The sequence below is a fragment of the Doryrhamphus excisus genome, chromosome 2, assembly GCF_030265055.1.
Source record: "Doryrhamphus excisus isolate RoL2022-K1 chromosome 2, RoL_Dexc_1.0, whole genome shotgun sequence".
Lineage (NCBI taxonomy): Eukaryota > Metazoa > Chordata > Actinopteri > Syngnathiformes > Syngnathidae > Doryrhamphus > Doryrhamphus excisus.
The window spans coordinates 17,856,289-17,880,802 of NC_080467.1; the positions used below are offsets into that span (position 1 = coordinate 17,856,289).

Below are 24,514 nucleotides of genomic sequence, written 5' to 3' on the forward strand. Positions count from 1 at the left end.
GCAAAAGCGGAACAAATAGAACAAAAAGGTAAAATGTAACAAGAAAAATCTGAAATGTTGATTTTGTATTTCATGCAGAATAAAAAATACTTTTGAGTATAGTTTTGAGTATATTTGACCCATTATGCCTGTTTATTGATTAATTAAATATTTTTTATTATTTTAACTACTCAGGTTGAGTAGTTTGTCATGGGATTATGTCACATGTGAAATGCATTGAAATTGTCACCCAAAGTCCCAAATGCTTTCTAACTCTTACCTTATAATGTTGGTGCAATCATATGCTCCGCCAATCCCAACCTCAATCACAGCCAAATCCACCTAAAGAAGAGAGCACGGTCAGGTGCTAGTATTCTCTAAAATGCTCCCTAAATGATGAAGCATCTCTGCATCTTGAATAACCAAAGAGAGGTATGATAAGAGCATCGTAACAGGCATGGAAGCACTAACGCCACATCGTAGTAGGATTTTTACCTTCTCCTGAAGGAAGATATGGAAGGCCAAGATGGTGAGGAAACGGAAGTATGAAGGCATTGTCCCATCATGGGCTTCCTAAAAGTTTAAAAAAAAAAATTCAATAACCTCATGATTATTTTACAAATAATTATCCAAGTAAACGTAATTAACATCTTATTACAATAATAAATAAATAACAGCTTGGTGAACTTACCTTAGGGGCAACTTGGTTATTGGACTGGCTGACTCATGTTAGTTTAGTCTATTCTGCCTCCTCGGTATGAGGTTTATGCTGTTGTGTAGCTGAATAACCGATGTGACTTTGAGTTTGGAAAATATGACTGTTATGGTGAGCCAGTAAATAATTATTGTTTTGCTGGTTTATTCCAAACTACTGCAAGTTTTAAAAAAAATGAAAAACAAATGCTTACTTTTACAGTGGAACCTAGTTGGTTTGGTTGACTAAATTTAGTTTGTTCTCATACAATATTATGCATAAAAACTGTTGTATTTTATCATTTGGCAAATTGAATCTTGTGGTATTAATAAAAATGGGGATGGACGATATTTTCCAAGCATAGGTTGTTTATTCAGCTATCTTGGATTACACGTCCAATACCAAAGCTCATGATACATACTTGACACAATACTACAGTATCCTGTAAGGCTCATTCATTTGGCAAAATTGAAGGAGAACAAAACTACTTTGTTGGCCACCAAATTGTGTGCCGAAAAAGAATTCCACCTGTTCATACACCGCTAACTAACAGTTCCACCAAAAGTAGGGGGGTGGGGTACAGCTGCAAAATAACCCACAAAGGAGCCAAAGAATGTTGAAAGTACCGGCATCTTGATAAAGAAGGTGAGAGATACCTGAAAATATATAATTCAACAAATAGCTCATGGCGAAACTCCAAAGTGGCTGACCTCTGCCACACCATGTTTATCAGTCACGGCTTCAATCAAGGTGACACATCATACTTTATTAGAAAACCCATTTCGAATAGTTTATCTTATTTTAGAAATTCAATTTGTGACCATCTTGTATAGATAAATGAAGGTAACCAACATTAGAAACAGTTTTGAGTATCTCAGTACAGCTGTACACCGCGGAAAAAAAAAAAAAAAAACGTATCACCTTTCTAACCGGGAGTCAAAACTTGGGTGAGTGTGCATTTGTTACACGACCTACCTTTGTTTCATCTAGACGTCCGTAAACCTGCCAAAAGTATTTAGTAAAGAGCTCTTTCCCGATAGGTTGTCCGTTGATTCGAATCCTCTCTCTTACTTCCACCAAATGTGGGGAACTGTAACCAAAACACACATCACCTTTGGTAAAACAAAAAATAAAAATAAAAAAGTATAATTCCATCAATCAATCTACGGTGTAAAAGAGGTATCTGATCTCTTTTTTGTGGGTTACAAATACATGAAAAGTCCATAATTTATTGGAGTACTTTAAAGTGTAATGGAAAGAACATTATCCAATAGTACTTGATTGAGGGGGGAAAGTATTTGATCCCTACCGACCAGCAAGCCTTCTGATACCCAGAGTGGTATTTACTTTAGTCCTGTCCCTTTAGTACAGTCATCCCTCACCACTTCAAGGTTCGGCTTCACTCTGGCACAGTTTTTCAAAAATATATTTCAGTGGTGCCTTGGTTAACGTCAATCTGATCCAGAAGGTCCAACTCAAACCAAAACAGACTACCGTTGTATCATCGTGCTAAACGATGCCAAAGTTTCAGATAATGAGGTTTGGGCATTTCAAAATGAGCCCTTAAGGAAGTTTGGGATGGCTCTGTGCGCTTGGTTTTTAGAGTTTATTCTCACACCGGCTTGCTGTGACTGTGAGAGAAGTCACTGGCTCCATGTAGTATATAAACTGTTCTCTGTACAAGACGAGTGGGACCAGTCACAGCATTGCAGCATTAAGCTTACCTGTGAAATCCTGTCCGGAAGCCATAACTTCTTAAAATGTTCTCGGTGAAAGCACATGTTGAGCCCTAAAAGATGAAAACAAAGAGTAGAACTACCATAAGGGAACCTGTTATGCCTTTTGCCCCCAATTTTCTGACCTAGAAATAAAAGAATAGAATGTTGTATTATCATGTTAAACAATTCCAAATGTGGTTTGAGCATTTGGAAGTCCACCCTGAAAGTTTGGGATGGCTCTGAAAGCTCAGTTTCAGAGTGTTTTTTTCAAACATCGGCTCACTAGTGTTTTTTCAAACATCGGCTCACTGTGACTTACATGGGCTATATAGAAAGTGAGATTTAGAACTAGTCCAGATTAAGGATCGACTGATACATCGGGCCAATATTTGTGTTCTTTACTTGAATCGGCATCGTCCGATTGCACGTGGGTTCGCCGATGTATTTTTCCGCCACATGATTTACAGACAGGCATCCGCCGGGCAGCTTTGTGTTGCCGGAGGACCCTGCAACACACGCAGTCGCGGTACTGCTGAATGCTTCATCTTTAAAAGTGCCTACCGTTGTAATTAGGGAGCTGTTGATGTAGTTGGAGGCTAATATGTACAGCTGTTACGAACACCGGTTTCATGTCAACGTTGTCAATTAGGTCCCATGGTGTTTGTAGGAGTTTCATTCAGCTAACGCCAGGCTGAGGTTAAATGCGTGTCGTGTTATGTGCGTGCGCTCTATATATACGCACGCACGCACGCACTCGCAACCCCATCGGCTAAGGGTGGTGGAAAAAAATGGTATCGACATCGGCCGGGTAAAAAACATATTGGTCAATCCCTAGTCCAGATGTCCACAGTTGCGCTTGGGAGTGGGACCAATCACAGCAAAGAAGGCGGGCCGTGGGTGGAATAAATTAAAATATACTGTTTTGGAAAGCCAAGGAAATACAGCTAATAGGTTCAGATTCTGGAAGCTCGAGAAAACTTAATGTTTGGGTTATTGTGTGTAGCTGCTCTATAAGAGTCCACATCTCAATACAAAACGTAAACAAGCCAAGTTGAGCGCCACGGCAGACTTTCATACATAAGATGAATGAAATGCTGTCCTCGTGAGGAGAAGGACTGTTCGTGTGGGTATTTACTTGGTGGACCGCTCTCACTATACACACTAAACCACCTCCTCTTGAACTAAGCAGGTTGAAATTGGCGTTCAATACCGGCGGAATGGAAGCTAGAAGTCTTGGAGATCATTTATACAGGTACACCGCATACATATAGCTAGATAAGAATATAGCCACTTCTGACCAATCCATCTCAATTTCAGACTCAAAATAATGTACTGATGTAAGCGCCACCCATTTCCGGTTAAACTGCGCCCATTCCCAGTCTCTGCCCCAATCCGAGTACATGCAGGGATACAGTTAATTTAGATGAATGCACAGATACAAGTGTACTTCCTCAATAATAATAACAATAATGATAATAGATGGTGATGGTCGTGATCAGCTCACCTTGCCCTTTGTTCCAGTCACATGAATGATGTTTAGATGGTCCAGTTCCTTCACCTTTAAAAACATACAAACACACACGCAATGAGGTAATAAGTAATGACACAACCACAACAACAATAGCGTCCTTTGTAATCATTACGTGGACAGAATGCGCCCCTTTGCCCCATGTGAGCTCAATCATGTACTCACCGTGAGGCCGGCCCGTTCCAGAAAACTTCGCATGGCTTGGAGCTGCAGCTCAGGGTTGCTGCGCTCCCGCCATACCTGCTCCAGAGCGCTAGCATTTGTCTGAAGCGTGTTAAGGGTGCAAATGGCATCCTACAAGACAAGTAGTAAACTATTAAGAACAAACCAAAAAACTATTAAATCAGTCTTGCTGATGCCTGACAATTTTAACCCATAAAGATCTGTGTGCTTAAAGCAGTGGTTCAGACTTACCCACCAATTTCAAATGCTAGTGAATAAACAAGTTACTTTTACCTCCCATGAAGACATGATACTTGATGTGACTGTTAAAAAGGGGGGAAAAAAACAATGTGACAGCGAGATCAAAAAGGGTGAGAAACTAATGAATTCAAGAAATATCTCATGGCAAAACAGGAAAGTGGTGGTTGATCTTGCTTCCACATCGTCTCTTTGGGACCAGCATGTCTTCAATGATAAATGTTAAAAGTACCTTGAAATATTCATTTATTCATTCATTCCTCATTTAATGCTGTTTGTTTAATGCATGTGAAAGTATTACTTAGTTAATTTCCGCCCCCATTAGTGCATTTTGCTGGTTTATTTTTGCCGCCATCTTGGCTCACGCACCCAAAATTAACTCTCGCCATACTTGTGTGTGATCGCACAATGCATTCTGGGCTGAGGGCGCCATTTTAGAGTAGAATGTTTATAGCAGAGTTGTACGCGCATTTGTAACAAACACATAGACAAGCAAAGACATCGACCACAGAGACCAAGAGAAAGGCGTTGGATCATACAGAGACAAGGAAGACCTCCCAATTGTATGACATCTGTAAATGTGGCTTCATCATTGGCTGCAATAAAAGTAGGTAACATGTTAAGTTGTCCTATCATTTGTCATTATTACATACAAAAAACTCGCAATATGGAGTTATTTCAACATGTGAAAGAAACACTCGGGGAAGCCGGCACCCGTTTGACTATTCTGTTTGATGATAGCGGCGCATGGAGACAGGAGATTGCAATATTCCTTTCCATGTATACCATTGTTTTAGGAAGTCATTCAGAAAGATTCCATTCGAAAAAAAAAAAAGAGGAAAAACTCCTCATATAAATGCGGCTTATAAAATGTGCTTTGTGCTAACATTTCTTCCAAGACTTTTATATACCGGTATTCAGTCTATACCAGGGGTGCTCACACTTTTTCAGCATGCGAGCTACTTTTAAAATGACCGAGTCAAGATGATCTACCCACTACAAAAATGCAAAACATCTATTTATTTTCAAATGTATTGAGGATTATTTGTACGTACAATGTATGTTGATGTACCTTACATAACCAAATGAGCCAATATTGCAAAACACACATAATTAACAATTAACATTTTTTGTAATTACCTCCACATTACTCCACATTTCCCTTCTTTGGTACTGCGATGGTAGAATGGCATATGAGGCAAACGCACTTCGAAAAAGACATTGTGAAAAAAAAGTCCACCTCCCATTCCGTATGGAAGTGATATGTTTTTGCCTTTTTACTTGGTCCAGCTCCTTCACTCATTTTAGTGACCATAAACTTTAGCGAGGGCTTAAAATCTGACGCAATTCGCCGACTAGCTTAGCACTTTGCATCGCTGTTTACGCATGAGCGGTGACCTAAAGGTCAAAATTCAGGTGTCATCTGACTGGTTGTCCTGTAAGTCAATCAAGTAACGGGGATGGATGATAGGCTGACATCGTAAGTTCTGCTGCACTTAGAGACGTTGTTTGATTTGATTGGTCACCCGAAGGGCAACATTCAGTTGTCATCTGAATGGCTGCCCTGTATATCAATCAAGTGACGGCATTGATGCGAGGATGATATTTTTTTAATGTCACGCCGCGATCGACCAGCGATCGACCAGTACCACCTCCGCGATCGACCGGTAGATCGCGATCGACTTAATGAGCACCCCTGGTCTATACAGTCTTCCAGTGACAAGAAAATGCTTTTTTCCCCCTTTTAAATTATCATTTGTACAGGTATAAGTCAGAGTTGATGATCTAGAGTTGATGAACAAACGAAACATCAGCAAAAGTTAGCAGAACCTCCTCGTACGCAGTGTGAATGGAAGCTAGCAAGGTTAGCTTAGTTTAGCATGCTAGTGTGGTTGTGTGTGTGCGACTCGGGCACAATAAGTATATTTTCACCATGTTGAGTTTTACAGCTTTAATGTAAGAAGCGTTTTACAATGAATTTTTGACTAAAAAGTTACTGAATCGATTTATATTTACTGAAACGTATCGTCCTGAATAAAACAATATTGTCCTGGAATCGCATCGGCAACCACAAATCGGATTGTTACTAAAACCCTGCCATTTTTGGGAAGCCATATCCTGAAAGTGACTTGACTGTCACCTTGCAACCTCTCCAAAGTGTTTCATACGTCACTTTGGGGCTTGAGTTCAAGTCATGTAGAAAACTGTATAGGACACATTTGAACGTATATTACATGCTTGCATTATCAGACACGATTGCTATTTCATTTGGCTTTTAACGAACTTGATCAGCCTGCCTTCCATTCACAATGGAGTTCTTTTGTAAACCTCATATGATCAGTTGACACGTTGTATGCCATTACACACACTTAATTTGGCTCAATGAATACAAGACACTTGCATGCAAGATTAACTAGCAAACATTAGGGATGGTTCAATCAGGAGTTTATGCTGCCAATTCCAATACTGATCACATGGATTATCTGTACATTTTTTAATTTATTTATGAGTCAAGTGCTGCTGTATACGCGAGAAAGTTAGGACAATTCCAAGGTCCCATGACTGCCATGGGGTCCGAACAATAGTATAATAAAACGGGGGGGCGGGGTGTTGATGCCATTTTTCCTTTCCTTCCCACCAGTTTTGCTTCCAAAGTAATTGTGTACAATCCTGAGTCACATGTACAAGTCAAAATAAAATCCCATGGCAATCATTCAGTTATTTCTTTCTGTGGCAGCTAGTCAGTCACATTCACTGTAATTCATCTCACAGATTAAAAATACATCATCGATGCGGACATGCGTATTCATTACAGGGGACGCATACCTTAAGTCCAGCATAGAATAATACCACTCTTCTAAGAATGAGCTGTACAGTGCATTCATGCATTTACCACTATTTGTGGTGGCCCACCACTTACTAATTTGGACCACAAAAGATCAATTTTGTGCTATCTATTTTCCATATTTATGCACATTCATGGCTCCCATTTTTAAAACTTTAGCTTTGAAAGTGTGACTTTTCCTTCTAGTTTGTATGCTTGTTGCTATGCTATTCTGTGACGTTTTCCATGAGATCACTGCCAGTGTGAAGTTGAAGATTAACATTTGAAACATGAAAAGGTTTTGCCTGTGTGTGTGTGTGATGTTTTACTGATGTAAAAGTATTATCGTCTGAATAACAGCTGGAGTTGTGTTTAGTAAATAGCTATTGTGGCTAGAATAAATTATATTTGCCGACCAAACACCTTGGCAATCAGTGATTGTCCGAACCAATGTGCCCCTGCCAGAGCATGTTGGTATGTCGATATGTCGATTTATCCATTATCGTGGCAGGCCTAGGGGCACCATTTAATTGGATCTGTTTTAGCATCTATGGATTGACACTGTTGGAAAGAAACTAAAGTTTAAATATTTTTAGTACGAGTACTGCACGCATGCATGTGCCTTCTACTGGAAGTATTTCCTTTTTATTAGTTTACGTTGAAAAATGTGGAAAAGCTATTTGCAGTATCTGTACACTACACTGTCTTTATTTGAAATAGAAATGACTAATTCTTCAATGTGTACCCAAGTCACAGTATCCGTTCATTAATTAGACAGCAGTTTTTCCTGTTCTCTGTATCTTGGGTGTCATAATGCTTTGCACTAAAAGAAGAAAGCTTGGGGATTTTTGCAACTAGTACTTAAATTTTCTTCTTTCAATTTCTCTACAACATAATTTTGGAACATTACTAGCAGTGCCCTGATCAAACGACTATGGATCATGGGTTAATTGGATTTACATTATTTTCTATGGGAAAACTTGCCTTGGTTAGTGTCCGTTTTGGTTTCAGTCTAACATTCAGGAACAAATTAATGTTAACCAAGGAACCACTGTATTTGTATATTAGTTCACTTAAGACAATTTTATGCATAAAAACATGTAAAATGTGCTTATATGTGCATATTTAACTGATAATAGAAAACAGTAAAAGTTAATATATTTACTGCACTGTGTTTCCTATGGGGAAAATTGCATGGTTTTCATGACCTTTTGGAACACAAAACTGCAAATACTGGAATACTAGAAATACTACTGTGCTGTATAAGGTTCTAACCTCCCCTCCCAACCACCTAAAGGTTTGCAATAGATTACATGGTGTTGTATTTATTTATTATTTGTTTTATTAGTTATTCCTAAATATTTCCGCACTTCTTTTAGCTAAACACAACTTTTAGCTCTTTTTCCAACTGCATATTTATAATTTACATAGGGCCAATAAAAAATAAGCTGTGGTTCAAAAATGGCCCCGAGGGCTGCACTATGGATACCAGTGGTGTAACTGAAGGTAATAAAAGGCACCTGGGGCTGTAGTCAAGTGTGTCATCGTGAGCACAACAAATATTGTCATGAATTTGCATGGAACATATTAGGAATGATGAGAGGCAGCGCACGTGGTGTGCTAGCTATCTGCATGAACTTTGACGTTTGGCTAAGTTATACTTGTGGCATGATAGTCTTTCTGTCCATAGTTCGAGTCTACATTTGACAGTAAATGATGAGGATTCAGGGACAAAGCTAACATGAGCCTGCTCCGAGAGTGTTCCTGTCAATCATGTCGAAGTCGAGCTGGAAACTTTGCTACAACTCAAGAGTTGCGGCAAAATAGACATGTGTTCTTCCTGACGAGCTAGCTCGCTAGCAAGCGCTGTGTAGATGGACGGTACGGACATAAACAATACTCACATGGTACTCCATTCCTGGTATCTGAGGAGCCGCCTTGGTGCTGTAGTGTTGGACTGGAAGGCCCGCCAGCCTGCATGACAAAACTCGCTTTCCGAGCCGCGAGGCGAGCACGGAGGTTTGTTTCCATAAGCGAGACATGCACGCCATCATGGGGCGCTGAGTTGTCATCGGAAATTGCAACCAAATATGGTGACTCTTACAGGAAGATACAACCAAATATGGTGTTTAAGGGCGTTCCTTGATGGCTGAAGTCACTGCAGGCAGGCAAGACAGCGCTGAACTGAGAGCCAAAAGCTTTAAAAGATAAAAAATACAAATTAATGAAAACTCAACTACAAATGTATCATAACATTATTTGGGTGTCATTATAGTGTGGATTTAGGTTACATTTTAACCAAATCCAGCAATACCATTTTTTTACCTAAATCAGGCACCGGCCGCCAGATTTTTTCATCGGAGTGGCCAAGGAGAAACTATTAGTCATAGGCAATAAATTGTCTAGCTGGCCAAGTGGGGTGGCCGGGGAATGACCAATGGTGGCCTCCACACCACTAAAATCAGGTGTGTCCAAACCTTTTCAGCGAGGGCTGCATATGAAAAATGAAAGGACACAGAGGCCACTTTCATATATGCTAAAAGTTATAAATTAAATTAAATTAAAAAAAAAACAGCATCCCAGCTTTGTGACATTTGTGAAAAATCATATTAGTGTGAACGTTGTTCTTTAGAAGTAGTTCAACTTTCTTATATTTTGTCAATATTTTGACTCCTCATAACTCAGATTCTTCCCCCAAATTAGGTTTTGTTTTGTTTTTATTCATAGTATTCTTTTGTGTGTGTGTGTGTGTGTGTGTGTGTCCCGTCCAGCCATTGGGGCAGATAGTATTGTTGATCTAATTGCTCTTACATGCTAAACAGATTTGCTCTGTGTCAGGAAAGGTGTAAGCTGCAACTTCCCTGTACTATGAAATTTTATTTGCCGTTATTTGATGTTTTTGTTATGCGAATTACACAAATTTGGAATGGCCGGACCGGAGCAAGAAGAAACACAGACAAGAAGAAGAAGAGAAACTGGGGGGGGGGGGGGGGGGGGGGGGGGTCGGACAGTAGAGAGAGAGAGAGACAAAAACAGCAGCAACAACAACAAAACAAACAGGACTGCATCAGTTAAATGATGCCTAACGGTCACAATGGAGATGATATCACTTCACAGTCCAACTTACCAGTGGCAATAGTAACAATGAAGACATGAACCGTGATAGTAAACAGAATTACAGCGATACAGTTGCAGTAATTAAAATCTCACTCTCACATCATTACTACTGTAATAATAGCATACCAATAGCATAAAGACATCAAGGATAAGACGGTAGATTGTGTAGAGAAGCACCCATGTGCTCTGAGTGCGCATATGGAGGTGTGTACTTCTGTTGGCGTGCATATTCATATATGTGTGCGTAAGTGTGTTCATATGTGTGAATGCGTGTGTGTGAATGTGTAATTGTCACTGAGAATGACAAAAGGAGAGGGACTGCCTTCTACCACCCAGTAAACCCTGCCGCGCGCAGCCAGGTCAAGCTCTCACCGCCAGAGATCCACCAGCCCCGTGGGTGCGGGCAAATCCAGTGCCGACTCCCCAAGACCAGCTCCCAAGCATCCCCCTGAAAAGACCAGCAAGGGGCCTGGAGGAGCAATCCCAACCAGCAACAGGGCGCCAGCAGGCCGGAGGAGAGCCACACCCCCGAGACCGGCGGGAGACCATACCCCACTCGGGCAGAAGGGCATCGAGGGCCACACACCTGTGGGCACAAGGGCGCCCCCGCCACCCGGAAGGGAGCCCGCCCACGGCTGGAGGCGGAGCCCCCCCCCCCACACACACAGCCCCAGGAAGCGGAACCCGGCCAGCCCCAGGTAACCCCAGGCCCGACCGCCGACACAGGCCCGGACCCACTACCCCATGAAGGACCAAGCGGCAGAGATGGTACACCCAGCGCCAGACCCCCATAGAGCCCACCCCCCATGTATCTATATAGCTATACATGCACACACACACACACACACATATATATATATACACATATAACCATAATAAAACTAATAATTAATAAGTATTTAAAACAATAAATACATAAAAATAGCTCAGACACACACGCACAACCCATCCACTCAATACACACACACACAAGCACACACCGTGCATGTCCCTGTTCCCGTGGGGCGTCCGGGCGTTATAGGCTGGGGGACCCTGGTGTCCCAGATCCACAAGCAGGCCCCGAGCCCAGGGAGATACGGACCGCCAAGGGATAGCAGCCCAGCCCCCCCTCGGGCTGGCATCAGTAGGGGGTCCCACAAGCTTATTTAGTTTGTTTGGTTGGAATGAGCTATAAAAATAAGGGCTAGAAAATGGAGTAACTCTTGGCAGTTTTCATTTTTAAAAGTAGCTCTTATTCAAAAACAGGATGGAGATGTAAATACTGTACTGTACACCAATTATTTTTTTAGACAAAATTTAACATTAACCTAAAGGTTGTCCCTGATATCTGGACGCTTAGGCAAATATGCATATATTGTATAATTATTTGTAGAAATAATACAGGAAATAATCAAATTAATATACTATATATAATTGAAATAGATTCAGTATATAATAAATAATAAATGTATTATATACTTGAAATACATGTTAATATTAATAATAGTATTTATTTTTCATGTGTTAATCAATTATTAAACTTTGTTTGTACAATATACAACAATATAGATATTGTTTGTACAGTATACAGTGTAACCTAATTGCATGGTACTGAAAAATACAAACCCTGATCAAAAATAAAAACATTGCTAGGAGACGGACCACATTCACTGATACTACACAATGACATAATATGGGAACATGTTCAAGATTCCTCTTGTTTGTTATTAGCGTATGTTTTAATACAATATTTAGACCTCCGGGTCGCCAGAGGGCGTTGTTTGTCGGAGACGCTTGATTTGATGCCTTCATGTCCCGACTTTTAATCAGTCATTTTTATTTTAGATACAATACTGGATGGTAAGCGGTTGAAAATGATCACACCAAAGTTTTGTCTGCATATTTAGACATGAGTGTGCATTGTTACATTTTACATAATGGGTTTATTGTAAATTACCACTCACAACAACTGCTGTTAAAATACAGTCGGAAACATTTTTTCGATTCCGAGTGATCTTAAACGCACCCGAAGTCTCTGTGGTTGACTCGACACAGCAGCCATGCAGCGAGACAAAACAAATAACTCTGGCGGGGCTGAAAAGTAATTATACGTTGTTTTCACATTTTACTTAGATTTGCATTGTATTAAGTCATTACACATTTGGGCTTATTCCATGTGTTTATTGCTACCCAATAACTACCATAATGTCTTCTCTTTCAGGCCTGACCGGGAGGCTGCCATCATGTCCAAATACTACGATGGAGTCGAATTTCCATTTTGCGACGAGTTCTCCAAATATGAAAAACTAGCAAAAATTGGACAAGGGACATTTGGGTGAGTAAACTAACAATCAGTTGATAGCGTGTATATTTTAATTGTAGCTAGAACTGTTATCCGGTGTGGTGTGTTAATGTGACTCACTGTGCTAACTGGATGTTGACTCCAGCAACAAACAGCGTTTAGCTTTGTTTATAAGTGAGATGTAGCGGTGTCGCCAGATGGGAAATGACACAAGATCTTACCAGAAACTTTAGATGGTCATATTCTGAGGAAAATATGTCGTACATACCAGATATGGCGTTGCCGGGGGCCGCCTGCTACAGTAAATGATTGCCACAGAGAATGCCACTCGTAGTCGTATAGTTTATAATGATGCAGGTTTACCTTGAAATAAACTACAAAGCACTGTTGGAAAAACAATCCCCCTGGCAGAACAGCGCCCCCAGCTGTGTGGCGGAATATCACACGAACAGGAGGGAGGGAGACGAGACAGTGACAGTCGTTTCTAGATAATGCACAAATATCACAAAGTTGAGATGCATTTTTAAAATATATATAACTTAGCCTATACAAAATATCAAAGTGGTTCTTGTATCCTTTTTTCATTTTTAGTATTTAGCCAACCAATGCACGCAACCAAAGTTTGATATGACTAGTTTATGTCTTGTACAGTGCTTGTCAAGTAAACCATGAGTGAGCAATTCTGCTGGGGGACACCTTCTGCTCCACCATTGAAATGCACAGCATACAATACAATTTATCTTACATGAATGTGTTTTGAGATATTCTTTTGTCCTTCACAGGGAAGTGTTCAAAGCAAAGCACAGACAGACTGGGAAGAAGGTAGCGCTGAAGAAGGTTTTAATGGAAAATGAAAAGGAAGGGGTAAGATGTACTCAGTTTTCATTGAACTCTACTTCCTTTTACCCCCTTGTTGTGGTTTGCCCGCACTTTTTTGGAATTTTGCCCATCATCCATAATATTTATGTGAAACATGAACACATATTTCCTTCAGGATCGTGGAGGATGGGCAAAATTCCACAAAATGTGCAGCTTTCCTTTAAAGGCTGCAAGTAGGCCTCTCATGATAAAATAATTTTGCTGGATGGAAATTGTCCTACAACTTATTAATGTTATTGTCAACATTATTTTGAGACCTTTTTTCATTAATGTCATGATAATATATGGCATAATAATGCCAGCATGCCATAACAAATGAAATAAACTTGAATGCTGCAATAATATTTAACTTTGTAATTGGATTTGGAATGTTTTAAATAAATAGTTTTAAAATAAAATATTTTATATATATATATACGTATATATATATATATATATATATTAATAACTCGCCTTTGTTTGGTAAAAAAAAAAATTCATATCTTTAAAAAAAATTGAGAAGTTCAGGCATTTCAACTCTGGTCAGGGCCCTCACTGATTAAGAACCAGAATCAAAGCGATGAATTGGAGTCGGGACCAGTATCATTCAAATTCAAATGATGCCCATCCCTACATTTATGTATTTGCATTTAGATATGAATTGCATGCAGTAGTTAAAATGCTAACAGTTAACATGGTAACTCAGAGCAAGATAGCACTAAGTAGTAAGGATCGACCAATACATCGGCCAGCCGATATATCGGGCCGATATTTGCGTTCTTTACTTGAATCGGTATCGGCCGATACGTGCGTGGGTTCGCCGATGTATTTTTCCGCCGCATGATTTACAGACAGGCATCCGCCGGGCAGCTTTGTGTTGCCAGAGGACCCTGCAACACACGCAGTCGCGGTACCACTCCCCTACTGCAAGAGTGGTGAATCACAACAAGGGTACTTTTTCAACTTTTAATTAGCCTCTAATAGTTAAACTTAGTTGAAATATTGCCACCTGCTTTGAAATAGGAAACATGAACGCCAAGTGCATGCAATATACGTGCTTGAAAATATAGTTTAGTTTGTGGGTCTGAAAACCAGGAATGCTGCTGAATGCTTCATCCTTAAAAGTGCCTACCGTTGTAATTAGGGAGCTGTTGATGTAGTTGAAGGCTAATATGTACAGCTGTTACCATCACAGGTTTAATGTCAATGTTGGCAATTCAGTCCCATGGTGTTTGTAGGAGTTTCATTCAGCCAAGGCCGGGCTGAGGTTAAATGCGTGTCGTGTTGTGTGTGTGCGCTCATGCACACCCACACACAGAACGAATTGGAGCAGCCGTGTCTGCTATCAGAGGTCTTTAGCGTGCACAACACAAACTTTAATGATGAGAGATATGTTTTATGTATCGTACTAAATTGTGTCAGTCTGATGTATTTGCGTGTGTGGAGGCGGGAGGGTGGGGTGCGTCTCACTGCGGAGGAGCAGTCATCAGTTCGATGCTAGATAAAACTTAAATTATGACAAAAATGTTTTGCACATGGTTGAATATTTACTCCTTTAAAAGTTGATAATGCCGTTTAAATACTGTGTTCCGTGTTTAAATTTCAATAAATATTTGTTGAAACTTGAGACCTGTAATATTTGTTATCATTGACATTTTTTCATGTAAATTGAGGAAGCAAAAGCAGTATCGGCCACAAATATCGGCCCAAGCAAAATCGGCCATCCGCTAAGGGTGATGGAAAAAAATCGGTATCAGCATCTGCTCGAAAATAACCATATCGGTCGATCCCTACTAAGTAGTGCCAAGGAATTTCTATAGTATTCCTGCATCATGCCATGTATATATTTGCATCTAGACAGTCCCATAGCTAACATGCTAACAGTTAACATGCTCGCACCTAGCAAGGTAGCAATAATTTGGTAAATGCCAAGGCAACTTTTTCTTCCCTATAATCATGATTAGCCGTATAGTAAATGGATGGATGGATGGATAGTCTACATGTTAAGTAAGTAAGGGTGTGGGAAATAATCAATATTAATTGATTAATCGATATATTAATCGATGCGAGTGCATCACTGGGTATGGATGCAATTAACGGGTGAAATTGAGATTCATCGCGATGCGTTTGTGGGTATCGGTAAAATCCGATGCAAGCGCCGTTTTATTAATGTTCAACTTCACTCCATATGCTGTTCCCCAGGTGCAATGAATGCGCCATCATTATTTTGTGTTTTGTATTGAATACGGACGGAAGCTGTGAGGCACATACAACTACTAATAAAACAGCATGGACGTCCGCACGCAAGCAGCAGCAAGGAAGTTTCTATATTTAACCCACCCGCAACGTTTAAATGGAATGTTTGGAAACACTACGGGTTCTCAACGGCGGAAAGCTCGACAAAACGTCCGTCATTTGCAAAGAATACAACGGCAGCACGACAAATATGCAGACCCCCTTAAAAAGGGGACACCACAACACGGACAAGTCTACCGCCGCCTCCCTGTGTAGTTCCTAGTCGGACACCGGGGAAAAACCAAGCAAAACAGGTCAGAACAAGTGGATCTTCCAGTGCTTTCCAAATTGTCCAGGGAGCTATTTGTCCGTCTCTGCAACAAGTGCGCCCCCCTCCCGAACACTTTGCATCATGTTGAATTGCGTCATATCGCAAGAAATTGAAATCATATCAGATTGCATTGATTTGAACTAAATGATTATCGCATTGTATCGGGAAGAGGGTGAATCATATCGCATCGTATCGCCAGAAAATTCCATGTACCGCAGAAAATTCCATGTATCGTTAAAGTATCGTATTGCTGGCAGTGCATTGAGATGTGTATCGAATCGTCCTCAGTGCTAAGATTCACACCCCTAATTAACAGAAATGAATAATGCAGAATAGAAGTGATTGCCTTGAATGCACAATCTAAAACAGGGGTGCTCATTAAGTCGATCACGAGCTACCGGTCGATCGCGGAGGTGGTACTGGTCGATCGCTGGTCGATCGCGGCGTGACATTAAAAAAATATCATCCCAGCATCAATGCCGTCACTTGATTGATATACAGGGCAGCCATTCAGATGACAACTGAATGTTGCCCTTCGGGTGACCAATCAAATCAAACAACGTCTCTAAGTGCAGCAGAACTTACGATGTCAGCCTATCATCCATCCCCGTTACTTGATTGACATACAGGACAACCAGTCAGATGACACCTGAATTTTGACCTTTAGGTCACCGCTCATGCGTAAACAACGATGCAAAGTGCTAAGCTAGTCGGCGAATTGCGAGATTTTAAGCCCTCGCTAAAGTTTCTGGTCACTAAAATGAGTGAAGGACCAAGTAAAAAGGCAAAAACTGGACCAAGTAAAAAGGCAAAAAACATATCACTTCCATACGGATATGGAATATTATACGGATATTATGATACGGATATTATCCATGACTGATAAACATTTGGAAGTGTGCTTGAGGCTGGCTATCAGCAGCTACTGTCCGGACTATGCATCCCTGGCTGGTTCAATTCAGTGCAAGTCATCAAAGTAAACTCAGGTAATTACAAAAAATGTTAATAGTTAATTATGTGTGTTTTGCAATATTGGCTCATTTGGTTATGTAAGGTACATCAACATACATTGTACGTACAAATAATCCTCAATACATTTGAAACACATTACTTACATATACATTTGCGATTCACGTGTCAAATTTACTGTCTGTTGGTGTTTCAGTTCCCAATCACGGCTCTCAGAGAAATAAAGATCCTACAGCTGCTCAAGCATGAGAACGTGGTGAATCTGATTGAGATCTGCAGAACCAAAGGTTGGTTGCATTTCCATACAGTGGATCACCTGCACATTTGCAGTTCAGCATTCACCACCTCGCCAGTCCGTGGATGTTTCTGTGATCCAATAAAATAATTTATATTTTTTTTTTACACATTTTACTGATTATTTCTTACTTTTTTCCTCATTTCCAAGTCAGTAATAATTTACACATACATGATAATACAGGTCAAAATAATAATTAATAATATAAATAAATAATACAGGTACACCGTTCAAAAAAAGCCATAGTTTTTGTTCGTCTTTATGCATCACCGTTTTCCCTTAAGCATCTCCCTAAAGATTTCACACAGCGGTCCTTGAATGCACCACCTTTGTGTGTGGCTACTCTGTGACACCGATTCCATCTGTCCTTCAGTCATCTTACATTATAATTACAATAGTCTCAAACGTAAACGTCAAGCTAGCAGGAGAATTTGAAGGAGAGGAGTGAGCCGTGTGTCTAAAATAGAAATTATTTGTGGATTTTCAAAATTCCTTGGTCAGCATTATGTGTGAAGCAGGCATTGTGTTTATTTTGCAAACATCACAGTAATAATGACTTCAAATACAAATAATTTTACAAGATGCAATTATATCAGAGGATATGAAGATGTAGTTCTCAGGGTTTTCTTCTTTATCTCGGAGACCAAGCCTTATCCAACATCCATTCATTCAATAATGTAACAATTATAACGTCACATTTCCATTTCACCTGCCACTGACCGTTTGTAGGTTTACTTCATAGATAGAATAGATGGAATAAAAGATTCAAGTTCCAACAAGCTGTCGTATACATTTTGTCGTGGGTTTGGTTGATGTTTTTTGTCATCTCCTAATTCTTCCAGCCACTCAGTATAATCGATACAAAGGCAGCATCTACCTGGTGTTTGACTTCTGTGAGCATGACCTGGCTGGGCTGCTAAGCAACACAAATGTGAAGTTCACCCTGTCGGAAATCAAGAAGGTCATGCAAATGTTGCTCAATGGATTGTACTACATCCACAGGAACAAGGTAAGCAAAGCTCTCCGGATTTCCGCTTGTTGTTTATGCTGACTTTATGATTGCTTATGCTGCCAATGCATATGCAAATTGACAAACTATGTAGTGGAGAATATGAGGGATGTGGTCTGTTCTACACTACAATGTTGTCAACAAATGTAGCTAAAAGAGTGTCACCAAACGCAGCTTACTCTACCAGAGGGAATCCTAGAGTCCTCTGTAAAATTTCACAACGGTACCCTTGAACCAGCGTTTATCGGCATTATGCATAGCTCCACTGCTGTAGAAGTCCAAAGGGGGGTGGTGGTCATCTGGGTTCGGGACCCAAGTAGTTGCCAGCGCTCCTGGTCTCCATGTGTACACTGCATGTGCACCGCCGTCCTCACACGCACACACACAAAAACAAGCGTGGCTCCTGATTCACGGCCTTAACGGACTAAACAGTCAGACATCACCTAAATGCAAAACCTTTGGGTTTGTTACAATGCTAGCAAGGGCTAATCTGCTGCTAGCTCTAAAATAGACAATACATTTATTTCACCCACAGCTCGCCTCCGGGCAAGCCCACTCCATTGTGATTGGTCGCGCTCCTGAGGACTTCCGTACTACTGCCAAACCCCACTTTCTAATTTTGTCAGCATAGGAGTTTATTACGGCATCAAATAAAATCAAATAATCATGAAGATTTTTCCTGATTCAAGAATAACAATATGATGAGGACATCATCCATCCATCCATTTTCTGTGCCGCTTATCCTCACTAGGGTCGCGGGTATGCTGGAGCCTATGCCAGCTGACTTTGGGCGAGAGGCTGGGGTACACCTTGGACTGGTCGGCAGCCAATCACAGGGCACATATAAGACAGACAAGCTCACATTCATACCTATGGACAATTTGGAGTCACCAATTAACCTAGCATGTTTTTTTTTTTTTTTTGTCATTTTTGTCATATCAGCCATTGGGGCAGATAGTATTGTTGATCTAAATGCTCTTACATGCTAAACAGATTTGCTCTGTGTCAGGAAAGGTGGAAGCTACAACTTCCCTGTACTATGAAATTTTATTTGCCGTTATTTGATGTTTTTGTTATGCGCATTTGGAGCGACCGGACCGTAGCAAGAAGAAACACAGAAAAGAAGAGAAACTGGGGGCGGGGGGGCAGTAGAGAGAGCGAGAGAGAGAGACAAAAACAGCAGCAACAACAGTGACAAACAGGACTGCATCAGTTAAATGTCAATGATGGCTAACCTAGCATGTTTTTGGAATGTGGGAAGAAAACCCACATACAGGGAGAACATGCAAACTCCACACAGAGATGCCAATATGTCTTCCCGATCTCCTAACCGTGTGGCCTACGTGCTAACCACTTGTCCGCCGTGCAGCCTGAGGACAAATATGATGGTCCCTGAGATTTTCAAAGGCTGCAAACGCGTCACAGAAAATAACATTTACAGCCCTGGTCATTAAAGACACCCTGATAATTCATACATGACAACATTTAATATTTCAGTTTTATCATTTTTATTCAGTGAATTGAGCAGATGTGGTGGTGTGTTCCCAACATTCAGAGAGTCCAGAAATATCCATCTATCCATAGCACCTGTATTAATTACGGGTCAGCTGATATTGCCATGTTTAATTCTACCAAAGTTTCACATAATGAGGTTTCTGCATTTGAAAGTGAGCCCTGAGTGACGTTTGGGATGGCTCTGGAAGCTCTGTTTCTATAGCTCTGTTTCCCAAATAAGGAAGCCCGGCTAACTGTGATGTCACACTTATGATGTAGCTGCTCCATCGGAGTCCACAACTCAACCATTTATACTTCACAGCTTTTATAGCTAAACAGCACACAGAAGTGTTTCATTAACCTTGCTAATATGCATTCACAATGTAGTTTTGTCTTGTGTCAGATCCTTCACAGAGACATGAAGGCAGCCAACGTGCTCATCACCAGAGACGGCGTCCTAAAGCTGGCTGACTTTGGTTTGGCTCGCGCTTTCAGCCTGGCCAAAAACAGCCAGGGAAACCGCTACACCAATCGTGTGGTCACACTGTGGTACAGACCTCCTGAGCTGCTTCTGGGTCAGTAGTTAAAACAGGACACCGAAGTCCAATAGCACTCACACGCTACATTGCGTCCATGGTGATGTAGTACAGCACAGCTCATCAAAGTCAGAGCTAAAAGGGCATTTTTTTGTTGTTTGTGCGTGTGATCTAGGTGAGCGAGACTACGGACCCCCTATCGACTTGTGGGGCGCAGGCTGCATCATGGCTGAAATGTGGACAAGAAGCCCCATCATGCAAGGCAACACAGAGCAGCACCAGCTAACTCTCATTAGCCAGCTTTGTGGCTCCATCACTGCTGAGGTATGCACCATCCCTCATCATACAGAAGTGAAAATGGACAAATTGGACCCTGTTAGCCTCGTTCCCGCCTCTGTGTCATGTGACTTGTGTGTGAAATTGGGTGTTGTTGCTCTAACACTCATACTGCTCAGTGGAAGTTCACCATGGCAAAACAGAATCATTTTCTTCCCCCGAGCTAATTTCCAAAATTACAACTTTGTTTCTTGTAGTATGACTTCCCAAAAAATATATGCAATTAGTAATACTCATAATATATTCATTCATTCATTTTCTACCGCTTTTCCTCACGAGGGTCGCGGGGGTGCTGGAGCCTATCCCAGCTTTCTTCGGGCGTAAGGCAGGGTACACCCTAGACTGGTCGCCAGCCAATCACAGGGCACATATAGACAAACAACCATTCACACTCACATTCATACCTATGGACAATTTAGAGTCGCCAATTAACCTAGCATGTTTTTGGAATGTGGGAGGAAACCGGAGTACCCGGAGAAAACCCACGCATGCACGGGGAGAACATGCAAACTCCACACAGAGATGCCCGAGGGTGGGATTGAACCCTGGTCCCCTAGCTGTGAGGCCTGCGCGCTAACCCCTAGACCACCGTGCCGCCCACTAATAATATATTTAAAATAAAATTGCATTTTTCCTCACAAATCAGTCCTCCTTACGAATGTATCATTTCCCTAAAAATTGTGCCTTTTCTTCTCGTTAGTATGCAACGCTTCTCTCTTAATATTCTGACGTTCTACCAGCTGTAGCACAACTTTTCCATTTTTGCTGCTTTGTTCCAACTATTTCAGCTTTCTTTTTGTAAATGTTATTCTTGTCATGTTATGACTTTCATCCCATAACATTCAAACTTTTTTTTTTCTTTAATACACTCCTAATCACAATTTTTAGACCAGTTGAAAATTCGCAAGACATTTTGCAGTGTTGGATCTTGAGGAGGTTCTGAGTAGAGCTTCAAAATGCAAAAAGAAGACATGGGAGTTAGACCAAAAAAAATGTAATGCATACTAGCATTAAATTGAAAATCTGAGCATCATGACTTGACTTGTTGAATTGTAGATCAGTTTAAGATCACAGCCTTTAAAAGACAAAATCTTGGCAGAAATGTGTTCAATGTCACTTTTCTGTCAGGTATTCATACTGTCATCAAGGTTTCTCTCTTTGAATGTGGCCAGAGATTTGTGATCCTGTCTGGATTTCCTCTCCAGATATGGCCAGGTGTGGATAAAAAGTACGAGCTTTACCAGAAAATGGAGTTGCCCAAAGGCCAAAAGAGGAAAGTGAAGGATCGTCTCAAAGCTTACGTCAAAGATGCCTACGCTCTGGACTTGATCGACAAGCTGCTGGTCCTGGACCCCGCTCAGCGTACAGATAGTGATGACGCTCTCAACCATGACTTCTTCTGGTCTGATCCCATGCCATCAGACCTGAAGAGCATGTTGTCCACGCACAACACGTCCATGTTTGAATATCTGGCCCCTCCCAGGCGGAGAGGTCACATGCCCCAACAGCAGCCAAACCAGAACAGAAACCCCGCCACCACCAGTCAGACTGAGTTTGATCGAGTCTTTTAAGGAGGAGAGAATTTAGTAGAAATGAGTATGCCCTTGCTTTATACCTCCTTCTGTTTTTATATGGGGATCAAATACTTTGCTTGTGGATGAAAAAAATCCCAACTTGGACCTTGAACATTATAACTGAACTGTAGTATGTTGGGCATTTCGCTTTTTTTTCCCCCCTCACTTGTCTGTTTATAGACACACCATTTCTGGGATAAACCCACTCCACATTTTACACAGCCAAAATCCCTGACTAAGGTTGTTCCTGTCTAATTTGAATTAAAGCAACACCCAAGCAACCAAAACTGTGAAATATGTTTGAATGTACCCTTGACTACAAATATGTACACATACAGTATGTAGATCTTGGCGCCCATAAAATTGACTACTTTTGACACCTCCTAACCTTCCTAGCCTCCTAAACCGCCCCCTCTGATTTCAGATCAAAATTTGCAGTAAAAGTTGCTGCTGTAATTTTTAGATTATTGTAATTTTTAGAAAATTAAAGGAACACTTTTTTTTTTATTGGGCCTGGCATGAATTGAATTAAACCTGTCTGATAATTTTCTGGTTGGTGAGCAGCTGAGGGCCTCGTTAATCAATTTCAGCTGTATTGGTGTTCATGGAATTAACAACAGGTGCACTTCAGTGGCGACAATTAGAAAACCCTCAAAACAGGACTGGTTTTACATGTGGAGGCCATTTCAAGTTTCTCCCTCTTGATCTTTTTTGGCTGATTTTGGCTTGCATAGTCATCTCTACTGGCAGTCTGAGGCGATTCCTTAACCCTACAGAAGTTGCACAGGTTGTCCAACTTCTCCAGGATGGCACATCCACACGTGCTGCAGCAAGAAGGTTTAATGTGTGTCCCAACACAATCTCCAGAACATGGAGGAGATTTCAGGATTTCAGGACCGATACCTGCTCCTTTGTGCAAGGCGGAACAGGCTGAGCACTGCTCGTGCCCTACAGAATGACCTCCAGAGGACCACTGGTGTGAATGTGTCTACCCAAACACTCAGGAACAGACTTCATGAAGGTGGCCTGAGGGCCCGACGTCTTGTATAGTGGTCCCTGTGCTCACTGCCCAGCACCGTGGAGCTCGACTGGCATTTGCTCAAGAACACCAGAATTGGCAAGTCCGCCACTGGCGCCCTGTACTTTTCACAGACGAGAGCAGGTTCACCCGGAGCACCTGTGATAGACGTGAAAGAGTCTGGAGAAGACAAGGAGAACGTTATGCTGCCTGCAACGTCGTTCAACATGACAGGTTTGGTGGTGGGTCAGCGATGGTCTGGGGAGGCATATCCATGGAGGGATGCACAGACCTATACTGCCTAGGAAATGGTGCTCTGACTGCCATAAGGTATCGAGATGAAATCCTTGAACCCATTGTCAGACCCTACACTGGTGCAGTAGGTCCTGGTTTCCTCTTAATGCATGACAATGCCCGGCCTCACGTGGCAAGAGTATGCAGGCAGTACCTGGAGGATGAAGGAACTGAAACAATTGAATGGCCTTCATGATCCCCTGACTTAAACCCAATAGAACATCTCTGGGACATTATGCTTGGGTCCATTAGGTGCCGCCAGGTTGCTCCTCAGACTGTACAAGAGCTCAGGGATGCTCTCACACAGATATGGGAGGAAATGCCACAAGACATTATCTGTCGTCTCATTAGGAGCATGCCGCGACGTTGTCAAGCATGCATACAATCTCGTGGGAGCCACACAAGATACTGAAAAGCATTTTGAGTTACAGAAATTAAGTTTTGGAACAAATGGACTGGCCTGCCACATCTTCATTTCACTCTGATTTTATGGTGTCTACACAATTGAGCCCTCTGTAGGCTGAAAACTTTTATTTCCATTAAAAGACTTGGCATCCTTTTGTTCCTAAGACACTGCCCTGTCATTATTGTATAGATATCCAACTTCATATTGAGATCTGATGTATCTAATGTGTTTCTTTAAAGTGCTCCTTTAATTTTTGTGAGCAGTGTATATGAAACAATGAGTGAGGCAAAACAGTCAATCAATTTATTGCTAACAACCATCCGAATGGTGGTTGGGTTGTTCAACTGATTAAACATTTTAAGACCAGGCCTCCAAAAAGGACTCCGTAAGAGTAGCTGTACCACTCTTGGGTTTGGGTATGCTTGATGCCAGTGTTTTCTGGAGGCTAGGGGGAATGTTGCTCCAGGTAGTGAAGATGGCGTCACGGAGGGTATGATGTCCATTTTTGTAAATTTCCATCCATCCCCAAATGTTCTCAGTTTGGATGATCCAAAAGAGTTGAGGTTATTCATCTGGAATAACTCCTTTGTCAGGCAGG

General features: G+C 41.3%; 2 protein-coding genes across 2 annotated transcripts in view; one reads left to right on the plus strand and one right to left on the minus strand.

Moving 5' to 3' along the window:
• The window catches only part of fpgs (folylpolyglutamate synthase), a 25,748-nt gene extending 12,790 nt beyond the window's left edge, over nt 1-12,958 (minus strand). Inside the window, exons 1-8 of the mRNA XM_058057117.1 lie at nt 12,830-12,958; nt 9,068-9,361; nt 4,085-4,213; nt 3,896-3,949; nt 2,398-2,462; nt 1,649-1,763; nt 475-552; nt 260-321 (exon numbers count right to left, since the gene is read on the minus strand). Of these exons, the coding sequence (XP_057913100.1) occupies nt 260-321; nt 475-552; nt 1,649-1,763; nt 2,398-2,462; nt 3,896-3,949; nt 4,085-4,213; nt 9,068-9,235 (671 nt within the window). The 5' untranslated portion in view covers nt 9,236-9,361; nt 12,830-12,958. The remainder of the gene's footprint in view (nt 1-259; nt 322-474; nt 553-1,648; nt 1,764-2,397; nt 2,463-3,895; nt 3,950-4,084; nt 4,214-9,067; nt 9,362-12,829) is intronic.
• On the plus strand, nt 12,199-24,104 carry cdk9 (cyclin-dependent kinase 9 (CDC2-related kinase)). The gene is made up of 8 exons (XM_058057130.1): nt 12,199-12,360; nt 12,481-12,594; nt 13,344-13,425; nt 17,151-17,241; nt 18,092-18,258; nt 20,156-20,327; nt 20,464-20,612; nt 21,830-24,104. The coding sequence occupies exons 1-8, from the start codon at nt 12,320-12,322 to the stop codon at nt 22,193-22,195; spliced, it is 1,182 nt and encodes a 393-aa protein (XP_057913113.1). The 5' UTR covers nt 12,199-12,319; the 3' UTR covers nt 22,196-24,104.
• Nucleotides 24,105-24,514: the final 410 nt, after the last annotated feature.